Source organism: Belonocnema kinseyi, chromosome 6 (genome assembly GCF_010883055.1).
Source record: "Belonocnema kinseyi isolate 2016_QV_RU_SX_M_011 chromosome 6, B_treatae_v1, whole genome shotgun sequence".
In the NCBI taxonomy this organism is placed as follows: domain Eukaryota; kingdom Metazoa; phylum Arthropoda; class Insecta; order Hymenoptera; family Cynipidae; genus Belonocnema; species Belonocnema kinseyi.
Window position 1 is genome coordinate 86,895,527 of NC_046662.1, and position 11,944 is coordinate 86,907,470.

At 30.9% G+C, this 11,944-nt stretch overlaps 1 protein-coding gene across 1 annotated transcript; it reads right to left on the reverse strand.

The window, feature by feature from the left end:
• Positions 1-2,024: 2,024 nt before the first annotated feature.
• LOC117175101 lies at positions 2,025-4,325 on the reverse strand. The gene is made up of 2 exons (XM_033364653.1): positions 3,944-4,325; positions 2,025-2,970 (listed from the first exon to the last, which is right to left on the reverse strand). The coding sequence occupies exons 1-2, from the start codon at positions 4,295-4,297 to the stop codon at positions 2,647-2,649; spliced, it is 678 nt and encodes a 225-aa protein (XP_033220544.1). The 5' UTR covers positions 4,298-4,325; the 3' UTR covers positions 2,025-2,646.
• Between the last annotated feature and the right edge of the window lie 7,619 nt (positions 4,326-11,944).

Genomic DNA, 11,944 nt, shown 5'->3' on the forward strand with positions numbered 1-11,944 from the left:
AAACTCCAAAATCGCATCTTATGCACGTATTGCCCAAGGTATTGAAATGCCCAAGGTATTGAAAATGAAACATATTTTAGCATAACGCCTAAACGTTTCTGACCATTTTTTTCAAAAACTGAGACACGGCAGAAGGACGCCATACAGAGACTTTGTGAAAATTTCAGAATTAGTATCTATTTCGGTTATGAACTAGAGCCCTGTAAATATGAAAGAACAGAGAGGTCCGATAGGTTAGACTCTCTCCACGCATTCAGTTGATTGGCATGAAGTTGGAGCGTCTTCAATTGTTCTTCGCATGGATAGCTCTTTTTCTGAATTCATCCATATAATACCTTAATGGCAGCATTGATTTTTTGTTTGAAATTCTTAAAATTTTCTGCATATGTAACATATATTTCTTCACATAGAAAATGAATGGTAATTCAGGCGTCCAAACCGTTTTATTAGATTTTATTACATGGGTAAAGGGTAGGTAAAAATGTTCAAAAATTGATTTACGATATTTATGAATGGCCTCTAAGGGATCGTGCATATATTCCGTAAGACATTTTTCTTTTGTTTATATCGCTGTGTCCAATGTAATGCATGCTTTTTGAAGGCGTTGAGAAAGTAAAAGCGACAAAAAATCAATCAAAAAGACAAAACTCGCTGCAACAAAAATTAACTTTAACCAAATAACGGTTCAACTTTCTGTTGTTTTTCCATGACAACACATGTGTTTTGAAAACGCGAAGTTGTCTGAATAAAACTTTAGCACTCTAAAAAATTTCCTGCAAAAAATTTTTTCATTACTTTTTTATTATTATTATTACACCATTAAGCCATTTCCCTTTCGGGGTAGGCGTGACTCACTCGGCAGGGGAAAGGAGTAGTGTGTGGAAGGGATAGAGATTTTTCAGATTGATCCAGAATTCTCGTGCTATTTAAGTAAATAACACGTTCGTTCCGCAACACTACTCCGACCCAGGTTGCTGATCAATCTACTTTATTCTATGAAAACAGTGTACCTCTCTATTATTTCCGATTTTTTTATTTTTTTAAATGTGTTAAGTGAAACAAACAACTTTTTTATTTGCAATTTCGTAGAATTATTTATATTACAACTTTAAGCAGTTTCCATGTTGAGATTAAAAATAATTTTTTAGCGTTAAAAATGAATAACCCTAATGAAGATCTATGCGGGACGGCATTCAAATACAATGCCTTTGAGAGGAAAGAGGAAACTTTCAATGGTTAGTGGTGGCCTCTCTAGCATTACCTTGCAACTACCTGTTTGACTCGCGGGATAAGTAAAACGTTTTTTATTAAAAATAATGGTTTCATTATTATTAAATATAAAATAATACATCCGTTTTTTATAAGCATGTTTAAATAATTCTCTTCAATTTTTTTCAAAATAAAAGAATGGAAATTTAGTTATCTGAGTCGTTGATAAGTTACCATTTCCTCAGGTAACAGTTCAATTTCTCCTTGATCAATTGAAGAAATTCACAATGGCGTAACTAATATATGTTATTTTCTAACTATAGCCATAATGTAATTAAATTTAATTGTATATATTAAAAAATGTGCTATACCTTATAAATAAATTTATGTAAAATACCAAATTCAAGAGTTTTCAGGTTTTACAAGAAAATATAATTTACCTTACCAGTCGGAAAAAGTCTGAGAAAAAATTAATTCTATTACCAATGGTAGATGTCTCTGTGATTGAAATTGGTTACATTTTTAAATTCAAATAAATAATAAAGTTAAAGGATGAGTAATGATACGTGGATTAATATTAAAATCAGTTTATTATGAAATTCTTTATAAAAATGAATAAATACTAAAATCTACATCAATCAATAAATATGTGTTATGCAGAAATTCGTTGGATTGCAATAATAATACTGTGCGTAACTAAAAAGTACGCAATAAATAATGTCTTTCATACATAATCTAATTATATCGTAGTATGATTACTAATATCACTTGAGCGAATTTTATTAAAGATCTTAAGCTAAGATGACAAAAATTCAATCGAAAAATTTTGCAATAAATATTTCCCAAGAGCTACTGTAAAATTTATAATAAATACCTAAGTCTCTAATAATAAATAATAAATACTAGTTATACAGAAAAAAGTCGCACAATAAATACAAACATTCAATACGTATTAAAAAGCGGGTGTTTCCCTGATTGCTGTGATTAAACTCACTACAATAACAATTCCGCACTAATAGTCAAGTCGTCATTATGACGTCTGTCTTACAAGTTTCTGCAATTACAGAAACTGCAGGACAGGTACATGTGTGCCTAATTAATTTTACATCATAACATCGTTTTTACGCTGTCAGAAGACGTTGTTCGTCATCAAATTATATTAAAAAAATTATACCTAAGCCTTCTTTAAACCTCATCTGTATAAATTGCTCATAAGGAGGAAAAATGTTTCAATAGGAAGGTATAAAAATGTTTTTGCTAGCTAATATTTCTTACTAAAATATTAAATTATTTATAGTTCTACTCCATCGCAAATATTAAAAATAAAGCTCATTCGTCTTCTTTGGTTCGGTGAGGGAAGACTAGTCATCTAATTATAAAAATTGGGTTGCAATACTGTGACTCCATTCACGGACCCCTAGTATCTTAATTTTGTTCCTAATAGTCAAATACGTGCCTCCAAGCATGTAGATAATCCTTGTATTTTAGCAAAACACCCCAATCACGTACGAGTCTTCTGGTGTCGTCGACTGGATCTCGTTCAATTGTGGTCATGATGCTCCTATTAACTCTGGAAGGAATTTTTAGCGAAGGTAGCGAAGCGATGTTGATCTCAACTTCACACAGCATCATCATCAGATATGATTGCGTGGCTTTCAAGGCGTTGGAAACTCTGGGGTTCCACTCATCCTCCACGAGCTCTTCAAAAGCCACAGCAAATTTCTGCAAGTCCAAGTGCAATTTTGGCAAATGATTGATAATCTGTAATTTATAAAGAAGATTTTTTCTTATAAAACATGTATTTTCTAAAAATTTATAAAAGCACGTTTCAATCTTTGTTGCTTGAGCACTCGGAAAAATATTTGGCATTTTGTCTGATTAAAGCTAACTAGGTTGGTCCTCTTGAAAGAAATTTTTTTTCATTAAACCAAACTTACATTTTTACATTAAGAAAGTGCAATCTAGAAAGCAGTTTTGTTGAATGAACAAAATTTGTTCTGGGCGGGGAGGAAGAAGCCGACTGCGTCCTTGTCGGCTTGTTATCGGTCGGCCTTTCCAAGCCCCGATTACGCAGTCGCACGACCCGGCGAGCATGAGTATCGGGCGCGATGCAAACCGACCACCTTGCTCCTGCTTGCCTGGTACTTTATAATAATTACCGTCTCATTAAAATTTGTTATTTAACGTTAATCAATTGCAAGCACAATTTGTACCACGCGAAAACGATACAGATACACACCTATTATAGCTTTATGCAGAGAACCGACAAAACTGCTCCCCGGGCATCATTTACATCAGCCTGGTGCTACGACACCCTCCACGTGTTATACACGCCGAGCAAATGAATATTAATGACCTCTTTCAAAAGTAGAGGGAAGATAATTATTATCCCGGGCTACCCACTTGGTTCAGATTTCGGCTCTTTGGTCTTTAAGTTTAGAATACTAGGGAAAAACAATTATTTGACAATGCTTCTATAAATGTATATTTTGAAAAGAGCTACAAGTTCGAATTTATGATAATGTGTAGGATAAAGTCAAAATAACCAAAACTCGAAAATGAATCTTCCAAGTATCATTTTTCAATTCGGATGAAAGTCTAAAGAGCTACGAAATGAAAAAATACACACTACTTTCGAAGAAGGCAGCTGGAGTCTTTTGCGTTTCTTTGCACCAAAACCAGCTGATTGATGAATGAAAAAGATATGAAACATATTTTAGTAATAAAAGCCTACCATTTGTGACTTTTCATTGGCTAATTTTCGAACTGTGTTCACATCCTTCTTTCCAGGAACCCAGTTAGGTATGTACTGATGCTCGTGCACCCCGATCCTGACCCGTTCGTAAAGGAAGTCGTAGTCACTATTAAGATAATCATTCATTGTTAATTGATGTTGAAGTTTGATGCTCTCAAGACTGGCCCTCATCTCTTCATCCTCGCTACCAGTGGAAGAAACTTCAATTTCTTGAAGTTGTCCACAGGGTTTGTGCCATGAGGGTGTCGATCTCTTAGTCCTTCTAGGGGCTGCTGCGACGATCGCCGAGATCGACAGCAACACTATCATGGAAACACTGACTATCTGATTCATCTTCTGAACTCCACTTTTGATGACTCACAGGAACACTTGATTATTTCTTTATCGATCGTTCCGTAATCAATTTGTAAGATTGAGTACCGGTAATTGCGGTTAACGTGGTTGCCGGTTTAAATACTAGACGATGTTCGCGAGTGGCGTGAGATCGTGAACTGAGATTGTCAAACCTTCGAGCTTCCTCCTTTATATATGCGATAGTGTAAACAATCGTATACGTACGCACGGTTCGACGTCTTGTGCTGGCCGTCGATGGCGGCTAAACTTTTGTCCAACATTTTCGGCTCTTTGGGATTATCCCGGACACTCTTCCAAGGATTTTCAAAATTAATTGGCAAACGATTCAATAGTTATTATTAAGAATTAGTACTCATTTTATTTCTTCGAGAACAAGTTTATTAAACTTCCTGCATTGTTCTGACATTTATAATGAGATTTTTGTTATAGTTTGAATGACTGAAATTGCAACAACTGGACGTAATTCTAGAAATCATCAGCGAACAATAAAAATTCGTTCTTCGTTGCTAATTTCAGGCATAAGGGATGAAATTAAACTTGGGTGCAGCAGGAATAGAAAACGCGTAGCTTTCTGGAATTCTCCAAGTGACGTACCAACTTCGGTACGTTGTTACTATCATAAAACACGGATAGTTCCAGGACTTCGCCCACACCCTTTTTGCCACATGGACATTTCGAGTTTTCCTCGAAGAACTGGTGGTACCTGCCATCGCACAATTATCTAAAGAAGTAGGCTAAGGTATGCATGATTGTATGTATGAAGGTATGTATTGGTCCCATCCTGGCACACATTTTTTTGGAACATTCTCATCTTCGATGGATAGTAAGTCGAATCATTCAATGTTTGCTTTGTGATTCAAATGGGAAAGCCATCCTGAAACGCAGACTCAGAAAAAAACAACAATCGTCTTGATCCTCTATCTACAGGTAGTGAAAGTGCGAAGGTCGAAAAGCTGATTTTTTTAGTAGCAATTAGTAGTACAATGAAATTTGAGATTCTTGTAATGATTTACAAAAGCGTTTAAAAAAAATTATTGTATAAAATGAAGCGGTCGTATCAGGAAGTTATGCACATAAAGATTAAACTGCAAACAATGAAGGCGCAGATTATCGATTATATTGAATATTTAAACAGTAGACACCATTTCTAAGCACCCTTACCTTTCAATGAAACGAAATTTAAATAGCGTATAGGAACCAATGAATATTCCCAATTTTTGCACGTTCACGTAATTTTTATGACTCAGAAGCTTAACTCAGACTGATATGACTTCAACAAAAAAGTAAAATACTTAAGTTTAAGAGAGCAAATGGTTTCTGGTGGGAGATTAGTTACATTACCCTATTATTCTGTAGTGCATTATTACATAGTGTTTTATTATGATTTGATAAGACATTTTGATAAGAGACGTCCTGACTTTTTGTATCCCTGACGAAAAAATGATAGGTTGTGGGAAATATTATAATTTGCATTTGTTTTCTAAATTTTTTGTATGAAAAAAATAAAAATTATACTTAATTTTTCCACTATGTATAAAAAATATATAATTTTTCCGCCTTGAATCTATACTAACGATTTTTGTAAACAGCATTGTTTTCATTGTACGCATATGTTGATCATAAATATGGAAGAAGAAAAAATTAAGAGCGCAATTTACGAAAGCAAAATCTCAGAAGAGCAATTCGTAAAAATGGTCCGAAGTGCGGATGTATTAGCCTGACGTCACATGGACAATATATATCCAACGATACGAAAAGCCCCAACTGAAACGCACCCAACAAAAAATCTTGAATGAACTACAGGTAAGAAGTAGATCGTAAGTCGTCAGTGTACAATGTAATTATCACTCCATGCCATTTAAGGCGATTCTATAAATATGTACGGGAAAAAATGGAAAATATGACTGACCTATGTGTAAGAATATTTAAATAGAAAATGCCAATTAAAAATGTAAAAGTTTGCAAATTTAAGAGTTTGCAAATATACATATTCTCATGTGTTCTGCATAATTAGATTACATACTTCAGGAATTTTTAGAATGAGGAAAACGCGTTTCGTAATGTATAAACGATCCCTTATCTAATTTCTTATTATGCCACATGCGTACTTGGACTGTACGACTCACATGATAAGATGAGATTGGCAACAATGATAGTACAGATTCATCGAGCAAATACAGTTGTAATTAGTCATTGCAAGATAAATTAAATAGTAACAAATTCAGGGTTGAGGAAGGTCAATGCGCTTTATTCATAAATGTACACTGCACTTTTGAATTACAATATTTATTTTTAAAGTTTATATTAATATTGCATATGTGAGATTCTCTATATCAAGGTCAATCTTGATAGGAACCATTCTTTTGCAAAAGTATTTTGAAATATATTCTTTTTTTCTAAGCTATTTATTAGTCCTACAATAAGCAATTTTGGAAGTATTCGAGCTTAACAATATTTCTTTCATTTTTTTTAACTATTTTCTGAAAAACTCGTTGTTTATTTTTCAGAATCTGGATTAGTGATCCGACCTTCATAAAAATAAGTGTTCTAAAGTTTTTGGGGTCGCTGAATCTGAATTTGATAACAGATTTTCTAAATTCAAGTTGGCTAGTTCCATATAGCGAATTAAAAATCCAAAATGGGGTATTCTGAGGATTTTGATGTTTCTCAATTCCAATATAGTGATAGAATTTAAATTTTTAAATGACTGATTTAATTCTTGAATAATAAAACTAAAAATATTTATTTTTTAGAAAATTGAAATAATTTTTAATTATAATTTTTAACGATTTATAACTTTTCAATGTTAAGGATTTAAAAATCACTTCTGCAACTTTGAAGAGTTACAAATGAAAATTCTTGAACTTCAAAAATATATGTAGAATTTCAATTTATACAATTTACACCAATTATTTTTTTTAAGATTTATGATTGAAGATTAATTAACTCGAAATATTTATTGTTTTAAATTATGTATTTTTAAACGTTTTTTTAAATATGAAATACAATCTTGAAGACTGACAATGGAACATTTTTCAATTTTTAATATTTGCAACAAAAGACTCCAATATTTTAAATAGTATAATAGAAATTCCTGCAATTTTCAAAGCTGTTTTGGAATAGTTCAATTTTGAAGATTTCAAATTAAGAAATATTTACCTGTAAAGATTTAAAATTGAAATTTATTCAATTTTGAGGATATATTAATACAAAATCTTAAATTTTGTCAACAGTGAAGAGTTTTCAATAAGAAATCATCTAAATTAAAGAAATTTCAAAGTTAAATCATTAAAATTTTTAATTGTAAAACGTGAAACTTGCATATGTTTTAATTGTACATTTTCAAAATGAAAAACTATTCAAGTCTTTCATTCGAAAAATTTTATATTTCAAGTTTTACAATGAATGTTTTGGCTAAACACACTTCAATATTTAATTTATATGGTAGAAAATGACTCAATTTTGAATTATTTTTTTGAATAGTTTATTTTAAAAAATTTAAAATAGAAAATGGTTAAATTTAGAATATTTAACATTTAAATTTATTCTCTTTTTTAGATATGCAATTAACATGAGATTACACGACGTGGAATGACAAATAGCAACATAAACACTGATGTGTCTTATTTAAAAGATTTATTTAAAATAAAAAAAAGCAAAACCTTAACACGTTTTATTTTAGTTTAAAGGTAAGCTTTCTGAAATTTAAGTGCGATTCATACTCAAATCACTGAAATATCAGAGAAGAAGAACTGCAATTTTTGTCAATATTTATTCGTTTCTAGAGAATTTTTATTAAATCAAATAGCCACAAGTACAGTACTGATTGTCAATAAAGTTTCACTGATTTAAATTCAGAGAGAAGAGTTCCTAATTTTATCATAATTGAAAGTGTACTGTATTACTATAGTAAGCTAATGCGTTTATTGGTTATTAGCGTTTTTGATAGGTCGGAGTGGCCATTTTTGGTTTTTATCTGGACTTGATACATTCTGGAAAGACAGTTTTTTGAATTTCCATGGATTTACATATTTAGTTAACTAATCAAACTATATGCCTTTATAAAGATTCATGCGTAAGGGTTAAGATTCAGTTTTATTACAGTTAATATCCATTTATTTGTTTACTTGGAAAAAAATTAAAACTATCCACTCACCTATTTTCAAATATGCCTTAGTCAAACTAATTATTCAACAACTTTTAAACTTTTAGAAAATATGACCCGTGCCACTCTTAAAAAGTATGAAAAACTTCGGATTAAAATAATTATTTGTTTTGCCAAAAAGTAATTTGTTAGTAACAAAATGACTTTATTCAGTGATTGTACTCTATAAGAGTTGTACTATCAAGTTTACATTTATAGAGGGAGTGCGTCTTTTTATTTCTAAATTACATCAAAGTAGTTTTAAAAATATGATACTTTTTCTCGCATAAACAATTTAAATAAATACGTTAATATTTACTTTTTTAACTTGGGACAAATTCCATTTGATAGGTTCCATTTTTCCACAAGTTTCACAAAAGGAAATTGTGTAGTACGTTAAGAGGGGGAAATATCATTTTCTTTTAACAATTGCTTCTGCTAAAATTTTATTTCAAACCTATAAAGCTCAAAATTTACACCAAGTATAAAATAAGATTTAAACTAATTGTCATAAAATTTACGAGGCAATGAATTCTAATTAAATTGATGATAATCGTAATTAATCCTTGAAGCAGAATCGAGGCAGTCTGTGGAGGTGGAAGTAATTTTTCCAACGTAAATCTTGAAAAGAAATTAAGTCAATTCAATAAATAAGAAATTAACGTCAAAATTAGAAAAGATAAATAGAATAGTTTTAAACTTCAGGCATTAGATATCATTTTTTGAGAAGCCACCAGGCACATCTGTAAATAGAGTGCGATTATGTTACTTTCTCTGTTTCATTTCCACTTCCACTTTTGCGAAACACTCAAAGAACATAGTTTAACATTTGCGGCTTTTCATGAATTTTTCAACATGCTTTCAACTTTTCAGTCAGAGCAAGGCAATATTCAATCAAAATTAGCAAAAATAATTGCTTAAATAAGTTTTTCTTTTTAGTGACATTCTATTTGAATAATGCTAGAAAGTTGCAGTTTTGTGTGGAATTGTAAACTGTTCAATTATAGTGAGCTAATAATTATTTCAAGTTAACCAAAATAATTGTTTTAACAATAGATGATTATTTTTAATAATATTCTCTTCGAATATTGGTAGATAGTAGCGATTTATCTGAAATTTCCAACTTATTGTCCACTTTCTACTCAGAGTTAAGTGATAATTAATACAATGCAATATATATTTTATTGTTTAAAACAAATATTATTTATACTAATGTTTATTAGTATATGTTTATTAATGTTAATTATTATTTATACTCTTATACTAATGCTGGATAGTTGCTGGTTTTTCTGACATTTTTAACTTTGAATTGGATTTTTAGTTACGAACCAATAATGAATAAACATCACAGATAATCATTTTTGAATAATCTCTTTTTTTTTTGTGGATATAATTTTTTGAAATAGAATCAGATATTTAAAATATTCTTGAAATTTTCTATATGGATTATATTGCACGTAGTATTTCCATGAAGTAGTTACGAAGAGCCTATTTGCTTGAATGAATATATTGAAAAAAATATTTAGTAAAAGAGTAAAAATAGTTCATTCAGAAAAAAATACTATTTGAAAAATGGTTCTTGTTCATACTCATTTATTATTTGTTCATGACTAAAATCTCATAGAAAAACTGAAATTTTCAGATAAAAAAGCAACTTTCTAGCATTGCTTTAAGGGGAGATAGTTATAAGAAATTATAAATTGTTTAAATTATTAGGTTTACTAACTTCATCATTATAGTTATGAATTATTATTTAAATTATCATTTTTGTTAACTTTGATTGACTATTGGTTCACTCTATCTGAAAAAATTCAAAAATGTAGAAAAAACCGCGCATTTCTAACACTATAATTCTGGAGAAAATTGCTATAAACAATATTAAATTGTATATCAGATTTATTTAAACATATATTTATGAGTAAAATGTATTATGAATTAAAAACAATTTGTAAAAAGTAAAATATAAAAAAATAATAATTAGCGTTAAAAATGTGCAAAATCCATTTTTCCATTATGATGTTTCTTGGGGGCCCTATAAAACAGAGTCATTGGTGTGAAATTCTAAAAGTAATTTTTGATTCGTACTCCATGGCTCATTGCAAAGAAAACTGTTGAGGCTCAACTCGAGACAGCTAATATTGACGATTCTGAATAAGATTTACAAAACTGTATTTTGTGCTTATGGGAAATACGTGTTAAACTTCGTGGGTCTTGCGAGACCTCTTCATATCAATTTTGTTTAAAAAAAACACATTAATTTTTTTGTGGACCCGAACAAATTTGAGGGGGAGGGGGGGGGGGGGGGGGGGGGGGGGGTTGCATAGAAATTCAAGAAAATCTCCAATATATTTTCGGACTATCCTAATATCGATGCATTTGCAGGATTGCTAGAAGAGTCTGTTTACAAAATTCCATGACTTTTCCATGGTTTCCTGGTATAATTCTGAAAAAATCCCATGTCTCCTTTTTTCAATTTAGCCAATTAAATTGAATTGTTACAAATTATAATACAATGATAATAGTTTATCAATCAGTTTTATTAAATTCAAAACAATTTTTCAACATATTTGTATAAAAGTGAAAAAAGTATTCTGTACCTAATCAAAACAATATTCGTTTTTTTTAATTCCATGACTTTTGCAGGTTTATTAAACACTTTTTTTTAATTCTCTCTCGTATCAAACCAAGCCATGATACACTTAAAGGATGTAGTGGGGGACTCATAAATCGATTTATAAAGCTGCGCGCACCTGTAACGGTGTAATGAGCTTGCAGTTCTCCGTGTCCTCCTGTTACTTCGACTTGCCATTTCGAAAACCTCCCTCGTATTTTTAAATTCACCTACTTCGTAACAATCAAGTTCTATCAACAAATTTCGCATTGTCTGAAACCTAAAAATATTTAACACGTCTCCCAAGAAAGAAGACTAACATATTTAAAACCTGAATTTTAGTATTATTATTTGTTTAGGCTCGTAATAATCAATATGGAAATGAGCAACCAGGAACCAGAATTATTTCTTTATCGTATTGTCAATTACGTATGTCAATTTCGACGAGAATTAATCGTGTCAGAGTTTCAAGTTTTTTATGAAAGTCTGCTATGGATAAGACTGGAAGTTGAAAAATGGAATAAAAATAGTTCGGCTCTTATCAGGAACAGCCTTCTAGTTTGTGTAACGCGCGTTATCGGCGGAGCTTGCATTACATTCATGTAATACCCGTCTCTGTTTTCCTGATACTTACTGTAAAAAGACTCGAAAGTTACATCGTCCGAGGGTAAAATTTAAAAAATCTGATTGTTAAAAAATAAATTTAAATGTGTTTTTACATCTTCTGTAAAATTTCACTAGTTGATACTGCCACTATATATCATACTGTAAGTCTGAGATTAATTAAAAGCCATTATTATCGTTTCTTTACTAATTTTACTATAATTGTTAAATTGTTGCTTAAAATACACGCACATGCATATACGCATGT

Excerpts from the sequence above, each read along its gene's own strand:
- LOC117175101 (XM_033364653.1), bottom strand. The coding sequence starts at position 4,297 with ATGAATCAGATAGTCAGTGTTTCCATGATAGTGTTGCTGTCGATCTCG. Across the intron at positions 2,971-3,943 it reads CCAATGAAAAGTCACAAATG|ATTATCAATCATTTGCCAAA; the intron begins GTAGGCTTTTAT and ends TATAAATTACAG.